The 22,855-nt window shown below is 34.9% G+C and overlaps 1 protein-coding gene across 1 annotated transcript; it reads right to left on the bottom strand.

Annotated features, from left to right (window-relative positions):
- Window positions 1-4,309: 4,309 nt before the first annotated feature.
- LOC129222715 (isatin hydrolase-like) lies at window positions 4,310-15,453 on the bottom strand. The gene is made up of 3 exons (XM_054857246.1): window positions 15,360-15,453; window positions 10,648-10,880; window positions 4,310-5,100 (listed from the first exon to the last, which is right to left on the bottom strand). The coding sequence occupies exons 1-3, from the start codon at window positions 15,411-15,413 to the stop codon at window positions 4,425-4,427; spliced, it is 963 nt and encodes a 320-aa protein (XP_054713221.1). The 5' UTR covers window positions 15,414-15,453; the 3' UTR covers window positions 4,310-4,424.
- Between the last annotated feature and the right edge of the window lie 7,402 nt (window positions 15,454-22,855).

Below are 22,855 nucleotides of genomic sequence, written 5' to 3'. Positions count from 1 at the left end.
AAAAACAACATTTCTATTTTTGAGAAGCTATAGCGGGGAAAAACTGCTATCAGTGAAGACTCAAAAACAATTTTTTTAAATTGAAATCGGACAATGTCTTCTAATCATGCAACGAGCCTGAAAATTTGAAAAACTGTAGAATTTGCTTTTTATAAACAATTTTTTTTTAACTCATTTCAACACACATATGTGTTATTAATTTTTAAGGACCAATATTACGTTAGACTACTACTAACGTATAACACTGACGTACAACTAGTACGTCATAAATCAACACATATTACGTATTTAATAAAATATGTAATAGCACATATGTAACCAGTACATATGTAATAACAAAAATATTTTCAAAGAAAAAAATCTGCATTTTTTTTTTTTTTTTTTTTGAATTTTCAGGCTACTTGCGTGATTGGAAGATATTATCTACTTTCAACAAATAAAATTTGTTTTTAAGACTTCACCGATCGCAACTTTTCCGCGCTATTGTGACTCAAAAATAAAAATAGTTTTTTTCGCACCCGCTTATTAAATAATTTTAAAATATCTTCTTACCGGCACAACTTCGGCTTTTTTTTTTTTTTTTTTTTTTTTTTGAGTAGAATAGAACTGCTGAACAAGTTGGCGCCGGAATTGTTTGCAAAGAAAGATAAAAAAGGATTCTTCTGAAGATTTTAAAACAACTAAAAGTTGAAATTTCTGAAAATAAGCCTGTCCCATGCGCAGAACATTCTAGAAAATGAAAAAGTAATTCTGTTGCTAATATCCAACCACAGATGCTGAAGTAATAGACAAGACTGTTGCAAACTTTTAAAAGCGTACCATAAACTACTATTTTTATATAATAGATAATATTCATAACGCAAAATGTAATATACTTGTGCTCAATCATGACCCCACTAGATGGCGCTGTCGCTTTACGAGCCTTGACAATTTATAACTTTTCTGTGTTAAACCGACGCAACTATGATCTGCTCTTGAAATTCTCGAAAAATGCGACACGTCATGCATTTTGACCGCAAGAGGCGCTGAACCCAATCCTGTGTATCCACCAATCTATAACAATGTTTCAAAGTTTATTTTTGATTGGACGTCGACTATTTGGACTGCAACAGGCGCTGAACCCAATGCTGTGTATCCGCCAATCAATGGCAACGTTAACGGAAAAGAGGGACTGCCTGTAGCGTCTTCTTTGTTGTCATGAGTTTCAGCGATTGTCACGGCCTATAAGAACTAAGTGTGGCCATACCTCAACTTAACCGAAAGTATAATTATAAAACAAGACTCATCCATTTGAAAAACATTTCCCGTTAAGAACAACTACTTCCTGACGTAACAACATGTGGCTGAAACCAGCAATAAAATCAAGCAGACATTTCTGGAACAAGAACCTGCTTCTGCAATAACAACCGAAATTATACAGCAAATTCCAAATTGGTCTTCAGTTGGTCACAAATTCCAACACTTCGAAATCTGCATCAGTTGCTATTAAGTCGCTTACCTGGAAACTTTGACTACGCATACACTAAGGATGAACGCCACAGATGCGGTCGAAACGTTGGGGGTAATAACACTCAGAGCACGGCACAACAGATCGGAATCTCACAACATCACGGCTTACTATTCTTTCTTAGAGTGTGTCTTATCGATCGTTTGGCAAACTAGAAAAGAAACCGAGTGCTTTCATGTGGACTGAATTCCCTGAACTGATTCAGATCATTTCAATGGTGACATCGACGGCTGACTAGTTTTAACCGAATGAGAGTATTCATCTTCCACGGCAACTTTTTCAACCAAAAACTATCGGAAATATCAGATTTACACGTTTGAACTGAATCAAGAAAATGCATCAAAATAAACTTTTCGTAATTACTGCGCAAATACTTAATGTTAGATCAGACTGCAAATTTCATCAAGATATTTTATTAAATTTATTTTTCGCATCAAGAAGTATTTTTACTATGTCTCCGAAGTCATCGCTGAAGTTGACTCCGTCTCATTTTTGTTTCTATGAGCAATCTCTGTTAGTGCGTGCTGTACCTTGTCTTTCTTACTCAAAATAATACTTAAAAATTTCAACTAGTGAAACTTCGGTAACTCGACACGCGGATAACTCGACTACCCTGGTACCTCGACATTTACTTTTCTTATGGTCTGCCCTATGCTAATTTCAGTGGGCTGATTCTCTAGCTTTACACATATTGGCAAGTACCTCTACAAGTAGACATCAAATTGCGAAATTTTCAAGTCCAATTTTTTTTCATCTCTTTAGAAATTATGAGTTTATTCCTCACGAGGTATTCAAATGATACTGGTGATTATGCACTTTTCAAAAAAAAAAAGGAAAATGAAAAGAAAATTCATTTACTAGAATTAATTTTCGTAATGTGAATGTTAAGCATTAGTGAGCGATACAGTAACTCTGCGAGAATTCAAATAATGGAACCTCGATAAGTCGACATCCGCTTAGGTCGTCATGTTTTCATGTCCTTCTGGAATGTCGAGTTTTCGATGTTCCATTTTATTTGAATACCTTATGAGGAATAAATCGATTTTTGAAAAGAGGTGAAAAAATTTGTCAGTCAGGTCTGTCAAAGATAAAAAGTCCTGCTCACAATATGCGCAAAACAGGTCAGGGCGTTTTTTCCCTCTAGAGGACTTTCCTGGGTAGATTTTTCCCCCCTTAAATTCTAGAGTTTTTTTTTTTTTTTCTTTTCTCAACTGATAACTTTTCTATAGTCTTATAGTTCTTTCTCATACAAAGTACGGAATTTCCTTTTTGTCCTAGATGTATCGTGTTTTTTAATTCTGTTATTTTTCTGCTCGGGAATTTTCGTTTAAACGTTTTCGTTAGAAAGATTGGATCTAATCAGTCTGCGTTCACTTCACTTGTTAATTGGAAGGGTTACTGTGGCGCGGTCGCTTGGCGAGTGTGGTGATAAGCAATAGTGTTGCGGGATTATTTTACATTTTAAAAACTACTGATTATGTAATTTAATGTCTTTTTCTTTTATTTGGCGACGCCGATGTAGTTATGAGCAAGAAATTCCGTCCTGAACTAAACGAGCCTACTTCCCCAAGTACCAACAGACATTCTAGTATCGAATCAATAGTCTGTATTCCAAGACTGCAAATTACATCAAAAATAACATTTTAAGCTGATTTCTAGAAACAATATGTTACGCTCTTCTGATGAAATGGGTGCTCAAAAAATAAATTAAAACGAAAAAATAAATTAGTAGCACCTTTTAAGCAAAGCAATTAATATTTTTTTTGAAATTAAAAAAGCTTTAATCGCTTTAAAAAAGAATTACGAGAAAGCTCATATACATTACACACTATAAATAAAGTTTAAGCTCCTCCATCCGGCTAAAAATAAAACGCTTCAGACTTCGCTGTCAGAAGAATAAATAAAATATACAAGCAATACTTTAGAAAATAAAATTTCCACTTAAATAATTTTGTTAAAAAAATCTTCTGCAGAGATCTTTCCGCTAAAACTATAAAGGACTCCGACTTTTCCATTTTATTTCTCGTTGCCAAAAACAGAACAAAGGAATTATAACTTTAGAACGAGAATAACACAAATCATATTAACAATCATTATTTCATAGTAAAACACATGCCTGCGGGGTCGAGGGTTTAAATTTCAAGAGTCAGAGTGACATTTTCCCTCAAAGCCCACAACGGGGTCAGTTGTGTCTTGTTTTGGGAAAAAGGAGTCTGGGTGGGTGGCCTAAAAAATTATTTGAGTCTTGTTCTATTTGGACATTTTTCTTCAGACTCCGCAGCAGTGGTAAAAACGATGGCTGCGGAGTCTGAGTCTGATTTTGGGAATGGGGATCGGGAGTAGAAGGCTTTTAAGTTTCAAGTGTCGACGTCAGCCATCCGCCTCCCCTCCCCGATTCTGCCAACGGTGCGGAGTCAAAGTCGGACTTCTTTTGGGGCACAGGAGTCGGAGTCTACATTTTCCTCATTTAATTACCAATGGTATTTGTCGATTTACAAGAAAACAGAACGTATACACTATTTTATACAGCTATAGATATCTAATGTCTTTCGAAGCATTCTAGACTGAACTAGAAAAAAATTCTGTGGGACTTTAGATTGAATTTACAAATTTTTGATATTGTTTGAGATTTCAGAAAAAATGTATCTTTCGAACACTTCAAAGTAAGGATAATTCTGGTAAGTCCCCCCCCCTTTTTTTTTAGTTTTTCTATTTTGACAATTGAAAAAGTTAAGTTGCTCATTGTAAAATGGTAGTTAACTTAAGAAGAGTCTAGGGACTCCTAAATGTTATGGAAAAACATTTATTATAAAAACACTGCAACAACAACAGATAAAAACAAATTTCACAATCAAAACAACTTCTATAATAGAAAGTTCGTCAGGCAACAGTTTCAAGGTATGTTGACGTTCAAAAGTCATGAAAATCGCAGCCAAATGTGCAATACTACGATCACAGTCAACAAGGATGAAAAATTGAAAGCAGATGCTGCAGAACTTGCAACTTCCGACGACACCTGTGCAATCAGCCTACACGGAGCACCACTGGCACCTTTCAATTTCATCGGCATTACGTAGACAAGGGCACCTTTCGGCGGAAGGAGATCTAAATTGTTCACATTTTCAAGTCCATATATATTTTTTTCCATCAAAGTCACGTGAGTGCTCGGAATGCCACCAGGAATATCGATGGACATCGTATCGATTCCTACTCCGACAATATTCCGATTGGATACCAACCACTCTGCTGCTTCAGGCTTTATCGATGGGAATTTCAACAGGGAAACATTTCGATCTTCTGTTCCAGAGTACTTTAAAGGATCGGGCCAGAACTTCGACCATCCTGTCAAGACCATCAGCAGACTTCCGTCGGGGATCTTCCCATGCTTTTTCTCCCATGATATCAAGTCGTCTTTTGCCAAATGAATGTTTGGATTGCTGTCTACTTTGCCACTGATGTTTACCACCAAGGTTGGAACAACAAGACGGTCAAGAGGAATATCAGACACACACCATCGCCCTTGCGCAAAATGGCACGGTGCGTCCAAGTGGGTTCCACCGTGTGTTGCTGCATATATTTCATCTTTCTGATACCTGAAACGATTCGAAATAGCCACTAATGAGGCCATAAATTCAAACATTTCTTTAAAATATTTTAGAATGTATTTTCAATCAGTCAGTAGTCTATGAAAGTAAAAATCCCACAACTGATAAGTGATAACTCCGAAACAATGACGGGCCAGTTAATCATATATTTAAAGTTTCTTCTATTGCTAAATAATTTTTTTCAAACTTGTTAAAATTCACATGCAATGAAAATTCAGTTGTATCAATCACTATCAATTTATTCATATTCAGATTTATATTATTAATCCTAATATACATTACATTGAAACAGTGGCCTTTTAAAAGATGAAATGAAGTATGTTTCGTAAAAAATAACCAATTAGTTGTGTAGTCATAGCTTTTCGTTTTGTAGACACAGTGGGATTTTACAAAATTAATCTAGCAAATTGGTTGTAGTTAGCTCCCATATGTTTGAATCTAATCTTTCCTTAATTATTGTAAAAGCAAAGCTACTCCACCTGGTGCCTACAGTGGGGGATTATGGCGCAGGTTGTGCCATCAAAATTTGGTGAGGGGGGGAATTAAATTTTATTTAAGTTTTTTTTTTTTTACTTTAAATTATTTATTTTGTTTTGTTTATATTTTATTTCATTTATTATCTAGTTTGTGTGTCATTAGAGTAGCACAGAATACACACACAAAGACAGAGCTTTTCAAATAAAATAATTAAAAGTATATTTTTTTAATAAATTACTAAAAAAGTTAAATAAAAAAATTAAAAAATATTTGAAAATTTAATAAACAATGTTTTTAAAAAAATTTTTAAAAAAAGAGTTAAAATATAAAAAAGAAAAGACGGTTGAGTGAAACTTGGGGGGTGAGGGGGGAATTTGCGCCATTGAACTTGGGGGGAATGGGCAGCCCTGCCATGATGTGAACGATTTACGAAGAATTTTCGCGGGCAAATTGTAAAATGATGATTAATGGCAATCCTGAGTCCCTTGCTCAGGACTTTACGAGTGTCGAGAACATCTTCCAACACCATTTAATAAAAACACTAGAAAAATCGCCCGCCGAGATATGACGGGTGAAAATTGCTTCTACATTTGAATGAAGCACTTGCCTAAAATACACCGCCAGCTCAGTCATTTCAACAGAGGACTGCAGTTTCGTGCTTATTAGCACGCATCAGCCCGGCATAGGATAGTGACTGAGCTTGAGGTGGAAAACCTCTTCTGCTGGAATGACTGAGCTGGCGGTGTATTTCATGTATTTCTACTTTAGCCCTGGCTATAGAGCGGTAACTTACTGAAGCACTTGCCTGTTTGGTGATATTTTGATAGTTTGAATTTCAACCCTAACTCCTGTGGATTAACCCTTAATTCCAATAGATAGTTTATTGTTGACTACTTTTTCGTTTCTTCATTCTTCTAAAACGATAGTCTTACCAGTAAAACAGTTAAATTACCGGATCCAGTTCAGTTTTGTCGACAAAAAAAAAGACATTTCCCTGCATGTCAAACATTACTAAAAAAAACCATCAAATTATAGGGAAGTTGCAACCTATTAAATATTCATCTTTTGGCTATTGGATATTGTTAATTGACCCTCAAAACTAAAAAATTCACCATAGCCGAATTTTAAAACACCGTGATTGATTTTTAATGAATTTTTAATAATTCACGTGCAAAAGTGCGCTCTTCTGAAACGTCACGAGCTCACGTCACAGGGCACTAATGGGCAGCCTTCCGCCGAAGATCCCTCGTTTTCGCTAAGGACATTTTGAGCGCGCTGATATTTTTATTTTTTAGAAATTCAATAATCCTTTTGAACACACTATGGAGGCCGGATTCGTTAAAGCACAATCTAAATAATCTTCGTCAAGTAACATCAATGATGATATTCGAATATTTCCGAGAGGATGAGAGGTTTAATGTTCCAGAAACGCGAGGAGATAAGCCTTTTACGTTTCGTCTTGGAAGTCGAATGCATGTCCTTCGGTTTCTCCCCTATCGGAAGAGCGTATGACATCACTTCCTATGCCATTTGACGTCACAAGCGCTTGAACTTTAAAAATTAATTTTAAAAAAAGTACTTATCGTATCGCAAAATTTTTTTCACCTATGATGTTCATACATGTTACTCTATCATATAAAAATAAAATTGAAAAATCGAAAACTTCCCTATTAGGGGTGCTTCAACAATGAAATATTACCGTCACGCATGCTGTGGTGCGAGTTTCAGAGTTGGGAGACGTCAGTGTTATTCGATCAGTAATATTGGCTTTATACAAGGATTTTCTTGTGATGAATCCAGATGCCGATTGCAGCGTTCGCATGATAATACATTCTCAATTTTTGGTTTCAAAAAATAAATATTAAAAAATAAAACGTTATTAATAATGATCGAAATACCATATCGCGTCGACAAAACATTGACGCAAGTCAGAGATAATAAGACTGGATCAAAATGAATGAGCTCAAAGCGCAAATGTTTTTTCCATGACTGCGGAGTTGAAGGCAAAGACTCCTGTACCCCAGAATCAGCCAGACTCCGAACATTTGGCAGAAATACAAACTCTGAGGGAAAATGAGACTCCGACTCAGAATTTTAAACTCTTCAACTCCCGACTCGCCCCTATTCCAAAATTACTCAGACTACTCCAACTCTGCAGCCCTAGTTTTTACCAGAGCTGTGGAGTCTGAGGCAAATTGACCGACTGGAAGGAATTTTGGATGACTTTAGGAGTTTTGGGAAGAAAGAATTTGAGGAATTTAGAACTGGAAAGGTATTTTAGAGCCTCAGACTCCCGACTCCTTTACCACAAAAACCCCCGACTCCGCAAACTCTGGCAAAGTTGCTAACTTTGAGGAAAAACGATCGGATCAAACTCCTTTATCCCAAAATCGGTCCGACTCCGACTTCACAACTCCGACTCCGCAGCCCTAGTTGAACTGTGAAATAATGATTGCTGATATCATTTGTTTTTATTTTTATAGTGAAGTTTAATTTATTTATTCTATTTTCGTTAACACGGGAGATGAAAAAAATTTGGAGTCTTATGTTTTAACGGAAAAAGTAGTGCAGGCGATTTTTTTATATTATTTGTTTATTTTCTAAAGCATATTTATTACTTCTTAAAAATCGTTTGGCAACGGGGGAAAATAAGCAGGGCTGCGGAGTCGGAAGGAAAATGGCCGACTCCGACCCCTGGATTTTGAAACGCCCGACTCAGCCTCCGTATTTATTTTATATTTTCAATTTCATTTTTTCAACTCCCTCTCTCCCTTCAGGGGAAGGGGAGAAACCTCTAAAAAGAGATTTAAATATTAATTCCTTTTTATGAAAATTTCGCATTTTGTTTTTTATTCTAAACCTAAGACGCATACAACGTTAGAAATTCAATTTAAAAATCAAATTTTCCAATAGTTACGAGTTAAAAAGTGAGATGACTTAAAAATCCCTTTTAAAAAACTTGAAAAGGATTATCTGTAATTTGCCCCCCCCCCCCTTTAATATTTAACAAATTGATATTGATCAAATCGTGTGCTTTCAATTTTTGAAAGCTGTAACTTGAGAGAAAAAATGCTTTTTCCTAAATCCCAGTTCGTGAGAGGGCGTGGTTGCCCCGGGTGACACCCATCTGGTAGATGACACTACAAGTTAATTTCAGAGTTTATAAAAAAATAAATATTTTAATTCTTAAAATTTTCGCGAATATATTTTAAATTATATTTCATCAATAAAATTTCAGCGAAAATAGGGCACATATACGTCAGGAGCTAATTTTACACAAAATACGGGGGTATACAAATTTATACGAATAGCTTTTACTATACCTATATTTCTTCGCTAAATTTTTAATTTAAATTTTATTGGCTGCTTAGAAATTAACCTTAATATGAAGATTTTAAGATTAACTGCTATTATTGAGTGTTGTAATCAAGAAATCATTTACATTTATTTTGTTCCATACTTTTTAGTGAGAACCAAGCTTATAGAAAGAATCTTAAAAAAGAAAAAAAAAACATGAGATTATTTCATCGGATCTTTTGGATTCGTGCTTTCGCGGCATAACTTTTTTGAATTTGCCGATCACCCTTAAACGTTTTAACCTTAGCTACGGGCCTCGACTTACTAATTTGTTACATTTCTTTTACTATTTTATAACTGAGATCGAACAAAACACTGTATTTCTATTTTTATTTGAAAGTGATTAATTGAAAATGTTAGGCAACAAAATCTTTTGCTGACAGTTGCTATTAGTTAAGTTCAAAAGCAAGCAAACTAGGGGACGGCTACAGAAAGTTCGGTAAGCACTCAAGCTAGCTGATTGCCATAACGGCTGTTATTTTCACATTAGTATTTTTTTATACATGTAATCGAACCAATTGGTAGTCAGTTTTTAAAAAATGCAAGAAGAATCAGTGAAAAGGAAAGAAAATAAGCCTGGAGTCTGAGTCGGCATGTTTTTGAACAACTCCGACTCCTTTACCCCCAAAATCTATCCGACTCCGACTCTTCGACTCCACAGCCCTGAAAATAAGTGCTTTATTTTTGTCTAGTTATTTAACTTAATTTTTTTTTCTCTCTTTTTGATGAAATGTATTTTGACGAGTTTAATATTTTAATTCTTTTTGAAAGCGATTAAAGAATTTTGTTACAAAATAAATTAAATATAGTAGTTGCATTGCTTAAAATGCGTCACTATTTCATTTGTTACTTTATTTACTTTTTACGTATCTGTTTCATCAGATGAGCAAAGCATATTTTGTTTCTAGAAGTCAGCTAAAAAATGTTAAAAAGGTATGTTTGGCGTCATTTGTTACCTCAGCTAATAAAGAGAATATTGATTAGATACTAGAACTTTGAGTTGAACGTTGGTTGAGGCTAGAACTAGATTGAAATTACGTTTTGACATTAAAATTTAATTTGAAATAATTTTCACATTGAATGTAAATAGAACATAAAGAATTCTGCTTCAAACAATACTACTTATGAAATAAACAGGGGCTCCGCGAAAAAAAAAGTTTTAAAGGGGTCTACTCTAAAAAAATTAAACGCTGGATTATACCGTTTGTACACTACCACACAAGCTTTGTAATGTAAACAATACTTAAGTAGGTTTTGCGGCAAGAAAGAGTACCAGATACAAATTAAAAATCAGTAATTAGTACGTTTTTTAAATTTTTACGATGTGCCGCTATTTTCGCCAGTGCATGATATTTCGATCCCTTCAGTTTCGCATTAAGCTTTTTTCACTGAATATCAATTTGAGAAGATATCATTTCCGGGCTTATTGGCCGTGGTCTAATTGGAGTAGAAATTCCAGAGGTTTCTGCTTGCTTTGCTGCAGCCATCATCAGTGGTTTGAGTTTGGTGAGACTGTTTGGTGAGAAGTCTCACCAAACTCAAACCACTGATGATGGCTGCAGCAAAGCAAGCCGAAACGTCTGGAATTTCTACTCCAATTAGACCACGGCCAATAGGCCCGGAAATGATATCTCCTCATATTGACGCCGGCCGTGAAAGCCTTAAACAGTATTGAATATCAATTTGATTAAAATTCCTTACCAGTAACCCCCAGGTTGGATCGTCCCGTTGTAAGTGACATTCAGGGTCAAGGGTCTCTCGGTGGCCCAGTAGATGGTGGCATTGTCGAACTCATGGGTCAGATCCAACAGCTTGCTCTCGGAAAGCGCGGGCTCAGCTCTGCAGAGAGTGGTGCACAAGTAATAACAGACGATCACGACATGCCAGGCGATGAAACCGGCGTGAGTTGGCTTTAGTTTACGCTGCTTTCGAGGCTGAAAGAGAAAGATCCAAAACTTACACTCAATTGCTTATGTGCAGAGCAGAATCAAAACCCAGGAACCCCGATTTTAAATATCTAGGATAACGGAGAGTAACAATTTGAAGAATATATCTCCAAATTTTAAAAATTAAAGCTTTCACACATAAGCACATCTAATGAACAGGGAAATTCGGGCAGTTAAAATTTACTATTGAGGCAGTGAGAAGCAAAGGGATGTAGCTGGCAAAATTAAAAATTTGGAGATAACCAGTACAAATGGTAGGTGAACCTCTCCTCTGCCTTTGAGCAAAAGATAGAATTAATAGCCCTGGTAGGTGCTGCTGTACAGTGTTGTGTAAAAAAAATTCAATGGAAGCCTACATAGGATGTTCTTTAAACTCATTTTACTCAAACCTTGAAAATATCCATTTACGTCCCTTTGCTTCCCACTGTCTCAATTGTGTCCCGAAACTTGCCAAACCCTTAGACAAAATTTGTAAATTAAAGGAAAATTAAAATAATTTTTAACTAAAGGACAAATTAAAGGAATTTTTTTGGGAGGTCTTTCTGACCCCGGTGTGCCCGGATCTTAGTCAAACAAAAAATTTTCAAAGCTATTGCATACATAAACAAGGGGTTCGTCTAGAACTGAACAAGTTTACTTTCCCATATACCAATATCTACACTCTAGTATCTGACCAGCGCCGGCTCCAGTAGTTCTGCCGCCCTAGGCGACATTGACAAGCCCCCTCTCCCCCCCCCCATTGAATAACAATACGAAATTATGACATATTAATAAAATAAAAATTGTAAAGTGCTTAAAATTTAAGTGAGTGTTTCTAGTTAAATTCCAAACTGGGATTTGCATATCCAAGCATTGATACACGTACACACTTTAAATTATCTTTTTAAAAATTAAAGTAGTGCATCTTATGGCACTGAAACCATGAATTAATGTTTTCAAAAGACTCAAATCACGCAATTTGCCACCTCTAAAATTGAGTTGAATTTCTTATTAAGTTCCAAACTATGTTTTGCATATCCAAGCACTGGTACACTTAATTATTACTATTTATTTTTAAAGCATTAAAGCAGTGAATCTTATGGCACTGAAACAGATATTCATATTTAAAAAAAGTTTCAATTTTGACATTTGCCGCCTCTAAACTCAGACACCCTAGGCGGCCGACTACCCCAGGAGCGGGGCCTGTATCTGACCAATGTTCTCTAAATTGGCTAAGACTTCAAATTATGTCAAACATACCTTTTAAACATTTTAAGCTGTGATTTCTAAAAACAGAATATACCTCGTTCATCTAATGAAATATATGTACGCAAAAAATAAATGAACAAATATAGTAGCACCGTTTAAATAAAGCAGCTAATATATTTTTTCCCCATAAAAACTCTTAAATATTTCAAAAAGAAAAATAATAAGAATTAAAAATAACAAGTTCATAAAATAAATACATTATATAAAAAAAAGTTGTTTTTCCCACTTTGCCAAAAAATTCAAAGAAGTGGATAAATAACGAAAAATAAAATTTCCGCTTAAAAAAATAATTTTCATTAAAAAAAACGTCTGCGCAGCTGTTTGTTAAAACATGAAGAACTATATAACAGGACTACATAAATTATAACTCTAGCTTGAAAAGAAAAATAATCATATCAACAACAAATATTTCAAAGTAAAAACCATGGCTGCGGAGTCTGAGTCAATCGCATTTTGGAGTAAAAGAGTCAGATCCGGGATGTCAAAGTTTTAAATTCAAAGACTAGGAGTCATTTTCTCTCGAAGTCCGCAACTGTGCAATTGTTGCGGATTTGGATTCGGGCTTGTTTTTGGATAATGGAGTCCGAATCGAAGGTTTTAAATTTCAAGAGTCAGTCATTTTCCCTCCGCTCCGTGCATACATTTTGTCCAAAGATACGGAATCAGAGTCCGACTAAGTATAGGGTACAGGAGTCTGAGTCGGAGGCTCCAAAGTTCTAGGAGTCGTCATTAAAAGCTATTTTCAACAAAGTTTGAAGAAGTCTGCCTCTGACTTCGAGATCTATATTTACTTTCCCCGTAGGCGATAATGTTAAGGGGTTTGAACTGTTCAAAATTGAACGGAAAATTGTTTAAATCAAAAAGAAATCTATACATGTTCTTCGTGAAGATCTTTTTCCAACAGAGTTTGTTCAAAGCAAATTCGCCTCTAAGTTTATGGGGGGTTTATATTTATTATATTGTAGTTGTGGTTGTACTGTAGTTGTGGTTATATAATAGAGGCGACTAAAATAAATAGTTGACACTAATGAATTGGCTTCTACTAGGCACTGACGACCAGAAAGGTTTTGAAATCTTGGCTTATAATTGGTAGCCCAGTGAACGACGTCGATTCTTTTTTTTTTTTTTTGTAAACTATGGCTAAAGCAATAAAAAGTAAACCAAGATTTCTAAACACATTTGTGAAAGAAAAACTTTGTCACCCTTCGTTCTGCCCGTTTGGAATGTAGCACCAACTCATCTATTTGTTACAAATTTAGAAAACTTATCAGTATTTTGAAATCTTTGGAAAATTTTCCAAACACTTCCCTGAAGGTCGTTGGTCGAGTTGTCAGGTCAAGGGCGCGAACTGGCTGAACTAGACTCTTACCTTGAAGTGAGTCGAGAGTAGCTGAGAAGAACAAAAGTGGAAAAATCCGCCAACCTCCCCCCCCCCCAGACCAAATAGGGAAAAAAATAAAAATATGATTTTGAAGACGAGCAGTTGATCGTCCAGAATTCAGGAAGTTTTTCAGGACCGCGAGCTTTTTTGGCGTATCAACATAGGTTTTATAACGTGAAATATCAACTCGAATTTGTAAGGTAGGGTTTGTGTTTCAGGAGGTGGTTGCAATTAAGCTTTTACCTCTTTTTTGAAATAAATGTTGCTACCAAAAAGTCCAATTTATCAGGCCCGTCATTTCGAAGTTTTTAAGAGTGAGGGGAGGGGGAGCATAATGCATATACTCAATAGAAAACAGACATAAAAAAAGCTTCGAAAACTACGGGGGGAGGGGCTATTGACCCCCTAATTGACAGGTCCAACTGGTACGGACCAGTATTAAGTCTAAATGAGAAATTTATTTCCTACCTCACTGCTACTCACTGAAAGATCAGTTCTAACAGATTTCACATGGACAGCGAACAAATTAAGATTTTAACCATAATTGAATCTAAAATTATGATAGTTTCATCAGCAGTGCCCACCTGGGAGGTTGACAGTTGTTTAAACCATAAGCTATGTTTACTGAAAAAGAAATTTTTGTGGAATGACTTAAATTTGGTAATGTACAGAAAAAAAAGTGTCATGCGGGAAAAAAAACTATTCATTAGTCAACAATTGCTAATTGACAGCAAAAGCAGCAATGTTTTCGAAATTAAAAAAAAACGCATTGAAAATATATACTGGCTTATGTTTTTAATGAGCTCAGCAAACTCGAGCACAAAAAATACGTTTTGCAGCTACGTAACTGCAAAAGCTTTAGCTCACAAAATGCAAAACTGAATTTCAAAAATTCGTCTCGAAGGACGAATTTTTGGAGAGGGGGGAGGGGGTTATAGCTTAATCGGGATATCATTTCGAGGTAACCTCTGCTGCAGTTTAGTTTTTGATGTTAGCTGCTGTTTCACATCTGCTACACAGTCATAGGCGTCCATATGGGGAGGAGGGGGGGCCCTCAGAAATTAAAACTTCTTTGCTTTTGGTACTTTTTCTTCGCAAAACTGTTAAAACATTTAGCTCACAAAATGCAAAACTGAATTTCAAAAATTCGTCTCGAAGGAATTACATTGGAGAGGGGGGGGGGTTATAGCTTAATCGGGATATCACTTCGAGGTAACCTCTGCTGCAGTTTAGTTTTTGATGTTAGCTGCTGTTTCCCATCTGCTACACAGTCATAGGCGTCCATATGGGGAGGAGGGGGGGCCCTCAGAAATTAAAACTTCTTTGCTTTTGGTACTTTTTCTTCGCAAAACTGTTAAAACATTTCTTCTCCAGCCATTAATGAGTTATCAAAAATGTCTAATTCTAATAAATCCAATCTGTACTAAAATCTGTTTCCACGGGGAAAATAGCCTGCTAAGCCATGCGGAAAATATCCGAGCCCCCCCCCCCCTCTTTAAAATTTTGCAAATAGCAATGCACACAGCTTTTAGTTCAACATTGTACAAACTGAAACATGGCGAGCCAAAACAAAGGCATAAAATAACAAACTGCTATATGAACGAATATAGCAGTTTGTTATTTTAACAAACTGCTATTTTATGCCTTTGCTGAAAATAAACTGCTAATTGCTATTACTGCGCGAATTATTTTTATTTGAATGGTGAATTATTTTTTTACCATACCCCGGTAGACAACATTTTTATCCAGTATTAGTAAATTCATGAAAGAATAATGAACATTTCATTTTGCAAGCGAATTAAAAAAAATGGTGGTCAAGTGTGAGCCACGGTACTTACTTCCACATAAGGATAATAGCAGTCTGGTTCCAACAAATCTGTCTGGTGTAGCATTAGAAAAGTAAAATTCGTTTTATTTCGATCTCGCAGCAATTTCCGAGCAATTTCCACTAACAGCAACTTGTCCACGCTCGCTCTAAGTTGTTTCAGGCTGCACTAAGATTAGAATCTCCTCCGAAAGCGAGCGCGCAATAGGACTTGGAAAGTGTCCGAACTTGGCCTACTTATCGTTTAAATAGAGCTGATTGGTCTTATCCTCCGGCCAATCTTGAACTTCGACTCCAAGCGAGAAAAGACATTTTTTGCGCAACTCAGGAATTAATCCGCAATAGCAATTGTTTCAAATCAGCACCGGGGGCTTTTTAAAAGGGGGAAATTAAGCAATAACAAAGATTTATTATTTTTTAATCATATGCATAGAAATTCTTCTTGAGTTTTGGGGGTGGCAAGCTTTTTCATGTGTGTAATGAAGGTGCAATATTTTTTTTCCTCATGAATCAATTAAAGTTAGATAGAATCATGGAATGAATCAATTTTTTAATTAAATTAATTTATTATTATTACGAAAGTTTGGCTTTGTAGTCATGACCTTGAGTCTAAAGTGCCTGGATGAGGCTTCTGACACTAAAATTCTCCATTAGTTGAGCCCCTTGTTCAATACCTAATTGAAACTATCATTTCAAAACATTCTGGTTGGGGGTGACGCAGGGGCGGCATTTCAACATTTCATTTGGGGGGTCGAGTTTTTTTAAACATGAATTTTCTCAGTGTGGAATAAAATAGGAGTACATTTTTTTAAGTAAGGTCATTAAAGAAATTCAAATTTTATTATCCACACTTTTAATTTATTTTATAGTCAGCTATAACAGAAAAGATCTTGATCCTACCGTTTCTAAAGCAAATATTTAATGCACGATTTTTGGAATCCAGAAAAAGAGGAAATCTTGATACTATATTCCGTTAATATCCAGCGGCATGCTCTTGGCAGTATAGCTGAAGATGAAAGTCTCGCTTGTCCCATCATGCACCAAAAAAAAAAAAAAAAAAATCTCTAACCTTCTGAGACACGAAAATGATCTTTCACAGTTAGCTGAGTTGATTGGAATCGGTGAAAAAATAATTTAAGCTACAAAGTTATGTTAGAAAACGCATCTTTAAAATTTTTCTCTTTAAAAAAAACCATGCAAGTTTAAAATTTGTGCTCTAGTCTTCATTTTTCATCATTGAAGTACATTGGCTCTTCGCAAAACAATTCTTTTTGCTTCGTTCAACAGCTTTTACTTGTAACTGAAATATTTTATTTATCTTGTTCAATAACCTGCACATATAATATTGAACTTAGATTTATCACTAAATCTTGTGTTAATTTCATTAGAAACTGAATGAATCTATTATTTGATACAAAATATTGAGTCAATCATTTGACTTTGCATCATCATGTATATTTTTGTCACTTTTTTATTTATTTATTTTTTAATATGTCCAATAAATCCAAATTAACAAGAAGCTCTTAATAGGAGCTCGATCAAGAGTTCTAGCTTTAACTTTTGAAGACCATTTTGTGCCTCATCCAGCAAAAGTATCTGTTGATGCACGAATTTTTTTTAAAAATAGCGTGTCTTTTGTAAGAAGTTTCCATGAAAGTATACAATGTATTGAACTGCTCAAATATGCCTCTTAACAGGAGGAATCAATGTTCACTCACTAACTGAACGTATATTTAAAATATGAGCGCAACAATGAACTCAAAATACCAAGAAACTTCTCGTAAAAATCGTGCCAGTCACACTGCACTGCCCTTTCACATTAGAAGCAGAAGCATCATCTTAACACTGCACTTACAAGTATGAGGTATTTAAACCATATGAGGAAATTTCTTCTTTAGTTGAAACAAACTTATTCTCCATCTATTTTTTTATTATGAAAGTTCTGAAAATGATTCATGAATTTCAAAGTTTTTATCCACATAGCGAAAAACACTTGCTCGTGGCTGGACAGGTCTCGAGTTTCATCAACTTTTACTAAAGATCATCTGCAGATTTTTTTTTTTTTTTTTTCAACTTCCTATTGCATATGATCACTGATTTGCGCGTTAGGTAAATTGAATTTCCTGATTTCTTAATATTCTGCGCAAAATATTTGGGGGTGCAACCGCCCCCTCTTGCTCCCCCTATTTGCCGCCCCTGGGGTGACGGGTGGGGGGGGGGGGTCACAGGCCAAACGGTAAATTTGCACAATCAGTGCATTTTGTTTTTCGAAAAAACGACAAAACACACAGATATGGTGAAATAAATTATGTTTCTTTATTTGCATTTCTCTCAAAAACTGACTCGTTAGTTAATCTTCTATATTAGTCGAAACTAGAGGTGGCAATGTCGTTCTTTTTAAGGATCCGTTCATCAGACGATCGATCTTTCTCTTGATCCGTTCATTCAACTCGTTCATTCGAACGACTTCGTTCATTTAAACAAGAAGGACCTACTTTCCCGTATACCCATACTACTTTCTAGTACCTGATCAATATTCTCAAAAATAGCTAAAATCGCAAATTTTTTCAAACATATTTTTAAAATACTTTAAGCTGATTTCTAGGAATAAAATATATTCCTCACTCATCTAAAAACTTTAAATGCTTTTAAAAAAAAAATAGCAGCAACTTTTAAAAAAAGCAGCTAATACACTTTTTTACATTAAAAAAATCTTTAACAGCTTTCAAAACGAAAAAATAATATTTAAAATTAATAAGCTCATTAAATAAATACATCATATCAAAAAAAAAAAAAAATCGTTTCTTTTTCCCCTGTTGCCAAAAACAATTTTTTAAATGAATTAATGCACTTACCAAAATAAATAAAAACAATTCGGAACTCCAGCGCTCGAATACGCTACCTTGCGGTGATTTATAAAACTGCGAATGCAACTAAAACTTTGCCACGTTGCGTTTCCATGTGTGTCTGTTGACGTAAACACATGCAGTTTGTTCTGAGTATTTATTAACGCAATCGATGTGTCTTAGTTTGCTTTCAGCTACAGAAATTAATTCGTCCCTTAGTAGTATTCTCGAGCTCCTCAAAATAATGTTAGTTTTCATTATTTCCTTAATAATTGGTAAAAGCGAAAATACTGGATTAACAAACTTGGATAACGTTATACAAGGTAAAAAATTTTATTGTTTTGTATGAATTTGTAAGAATATGGGGGTTTTTTTAATCTTAAATTAATTAAACTTACCATATTTTACAGCAGCATTTAGTTGGAATGGACAGTATGCAAAATATTTTCTTCAATATATTATCGTAGAACAAAATGAATAACCGAGAAAGAATTTACTTTATTCCTTTTATTCTCAGCTGAAAGGTATCGCCAAATTTGTTTAGGGTTATAATTTTGGCATTGTGCGAGCAAAGTAGCCTTGGCGAGATTTCGCGTTTTTAGTTAAACCATTTTCAAATTTTATCATGAGTGGAACAAAATGGTAGGAAGATTACAGAATTCGATAAGTAAAAAGAAATAATTGTCAATCAACTGAAAAGAAAACTACCACCATATATCCGTGAGAATTTTGTTGATGATTTGCATAACATGACACACTTAAATCGTAACTCAGAAATTAGAAAAATCGAAACAGAAAATTTTTAAATGAACCGATTCGGGAATTCAAGAGAAATAACTCAGCTACAAATGGAAAACAAGCGCTAGCCAAAGCAAAGCAAGAAGTATCATCTTCTTTTGGTAATAATTTGTAATGTCATATTAAATTTTCTAGCATTAATTGTTATTCTTGTCAGGCCACAATTATTATTTAGTTTTATCAAGAATTGATAAATATCGAATTCAACATCGTGAAAATGGCTGCTTAGAACTACGAACTACGTACTTTGCATTAATGTTTGACGTTTAGTAATGCTTCTTGAATTCTCATTTCTTTCTACGTGGGTCAGAATATCAACAAGACTTTGAAAATTAATTTAAAAGAATAAAGCGAAACAATCATACGTACGAACAAAAATCACAACACTTTTAGCATTTTCTTCGTTACCATGTGCGTTTGTTTTAGTTTTCAATTCCGCCATTAGACAGTGACTTCAGTGCCCCCTATAGTTCGTTGGAGTTGCGAATAAAATTTCAACTAAAAGAAATAATTTTCATTGTCAAAAAAAAAAATAAATAAATAAAATCGTCTGCGCATATCTTTATGTAGAAACATAAATGACTTCAAGTTTATTCGCCGAAAACTGAATACCTAAATTAAAACTTTAGCGTAAAATAAAAACAAATCAAATCAACAATAATTATTTCACAGTCAAAACCATAGCTGTGGAGTCGGAGTCGAATATCTAAGAATCGGAGTCAGTCACTTGTCCTCCGTGTATAAATTTTTGCCAAAGCTACGAAGTCAGAGTCAAGTCGGGGAGTCGGAGTCCGATTAATTGTCGGGAATAGGAGTCGGAGTCGGAGTCAAGTGCCCCTAAATTCTCGGAGTCGAAGTCTGGAGTTTGGCGTCAAGAGCTATTTCCAAAAAAATTTGTTTGAAAAAAATCCGCCTTCAAGTACGGAATCTACATTGACTTTCAGTTTCCCCGTAGGCGCTAATGTTAAGGGATTTGAACTGTTCAAAATTGAACGGAAAATTGTTCAAATCAAAAAGATATTTTATATACAAGTTTTCCATCAAAAGCTTTCTCCTACAAAGTTTGTTTGAAGCAAATTCGCCACACAGTTCGTAATTGCCTTGAATTTCCCCGTAGGCGCTAATGTTAAGTTTCTTTGAACTGTTCAAAATTGAACAAAAAATAGTTCAAATCAAAAAGTGAAATATGGGAATGAGATGTCCTCGCCGAGATCTTTCGAACAAAAAAAAGTTTGCTCGAATCGGACTATTCATGCAAAAGTTAATAGGGGGGACAGACAGACAGACAGACAGACCGACAGGACATTTTTCCCCATCTCAATACCCTACTTTCCAATTTTTAATTTTTCAATATTTATTTAATTATTTTATTTATTTTTGAATTTTTTTTTTTTTTTTTTTTTGTTTTTTGCGATATTTTTAAGATGCATTAAGCCTTCTTTCATGCTTTTTTCTTCTTTTTCTGACTTTTACTGGGAAAGTATAGGCTAAAAAAGTTGCAGGTGATCTCTCCGCACGGCATACTCACGTTCATTCGAAATATTCATTAATGCAGTAATGAAGAAAAATAACTAAAATCATCTAAAAGTAAGGAAATATGCCTATGAAAAAGGGAATCAAAAGACTTGATTCAGGTTTAGATGTAAAAAGCAATTATAGTTCATTTTGTAAGATATTTCTCAGTTGCCGACTGATAAGATGTTTTCATTAAAAAAATCGCATGTTCCATTTCAACATACCAAAAAATTAAGTTATTAAATTTTTCCTGCTACAGCATTGTATATATTATTATATTATTACCAATAGATTATGTATAACAAAAAAAGTAACAACAAATATATCGGTAGCTGAGCCGAAAAGCCGGATAACTTAATTTTAAATAAATGAGAAAAAATTAATTTGAACTTTGACATCTTGAATTCAAATTATGTTTTTTCGCAATCACGATTATGTGTGTGTATGTAGGCGTGTGTGTTTGTGTGTGGGGGGGGGGGTACGTTTGTTTGTGTGTGGGCGGTTTATGTGTGTGTAGGCATGTGTGTGTGTAGGTAGTTGTGTGATGTGTGTTTGTGTGGGGGGGTATGTGTATGTGTGTGTAGTTGTGTGTATGTGTATGTAGGTGTAAGTGTAGGCAAGTAAGTGACGCAACCTGGAGACAGTTTTCGCGAGAGGAGCAGCATCGTGAGGCGGCCGGCCGGTCGACAGTGGTGTTGCAGAGGGTGCTGGCGGGAAAATAAAATCATAGCACATCAAAACAGTCAAATGAAAGCAATGAGCAATCGTGATTGCTCAAAAAACAGGCTCACCTAAAAATATTAGGGAGCTTCACAATTATTCCACAGTACCGATAAGAACAGGAAAAAAACGCTATACTTTTTTCAATGGAGAAAAAAATTAGACAGTAATATTCAGCAAAAAATAAAGCAAAATCAATATAGGATAAAAGCATCAATTACTGACACTTTAAGGAGAATCTTTTGGTTTTTCAACAATTTCTCCCCTATTAATCGATCCTCACAGTTTAAAATTTTTCCACTAGCTCAATATCGTTTTTTTCCGTTTCGTTCAATAAAATAATCAAAATTATAAATCAATTAAATTTTATGCTTAAAATTTAGATGCATCTTTTTTCTTCTATTACTGGCATTCTTCTGTTACTGCACCAATTACTGACAGTATGAGGAACCAATTACTGACACTATGTGTCAAGATCAAATTAATTTTATTTCCAACTTTAAAATGGAAAAACTAATGTACTTAGATTGAAATCAGAAAGCAAGTCATAGGTGAGTACCTACTGATTCCAAACTATGTTTTATGTACAAGGTTAGAACAGTTCAATTGAATCAAATTTTACAAATACAAATTTTAAACACTTATAAAATATCTTGCTATGTTTGAGTCTAACAGTGCTATGGTTGAATATTGGATTTTTTTCTTCACTGATAATTTCTTCTTTGCTTGCGTCATTGCTTTCGTCTTTTCTCTTTCTTAGCTACCTTCTACAATTTAATCTTCACTTTCTCTGATTTTTTCCCAGCTTTTTCAGCTACTCGTTCTTTCTTTTCCTCCTCTTTTGCTTTCTTAGCAAGTTTCGCCTTTAGGTCATTTTTGTATAGAGACAACATTTGACTCGACGTTAAATCCCGGTTATCACAAATTGCCATTTCAACTGCGCTTGCGCGCGGACTTAGCTGATTTTGAAACTCTTGCTCAAACTAATGAAAAACATTTAAATTTGTTAATATGAGAAGAGAACAGATAAAATTTAGAAATTACAAAGCTGTTTTTGACTTAGTTTTTTACGCCTCGGTAATGATTTAGTTTTGAGTCTTAATTATTAATGGATTTTGGAGCCTGATCTTTCTATCAAACAAAGGCCCTTTTCAGGGCCAAATTTTTAACCTAAGAAGAGCGTACTCGATCTGCAGCATCACTTCCAATACAAAGCGGAACCATCAACCTAAATACAAATGTATAATACTAAGCTGTTTACGCCTAACGTAAAATATCTGCAAAAGCCGGATATTTGTAATATTCCGATCATTTTTGAAGTACATAACGTGTTTTACGTTTACGTTAAATAAATATTTCCAAACCAATAAATATTGAAGTGTAATTTTTCTCTTTTCTTTATAAAGATTATCAGTTATTCATATCCGTAGTTTCATATAATGTGTCCCGAAATCTCTGTGAAAATACTCTAATCGCATTCATTAATTTGTTGGGACTCTAGCACAACCTAAATATAAACAAGCAACACGAAATCTTAGAACAGAAAGCCCAAAATGCCAAGTCCGTGCGCAAGCGCAGTTGAAATGCCAAATTTGTGATAACCGGGATTAACGTCGAGTCAACATTTGGC

The sequence above is a fragment of the Uloborus diversus genome, chromosome 5 (assembly GCF_026930045.1).
Source record: "Uloborus diversus isolate 005 chromosome 5, Udiv.v.3.1, whole genome shotgun sequence".
NCBI lineage: Eukaryota > Metazoa > Arthropoda > Arachnida > Araneae > Uloboridae > Uloborus > Uloborus diversus.
This window is presented reverse-complemented; position numbering and strand designations above follow the sequence as displayed.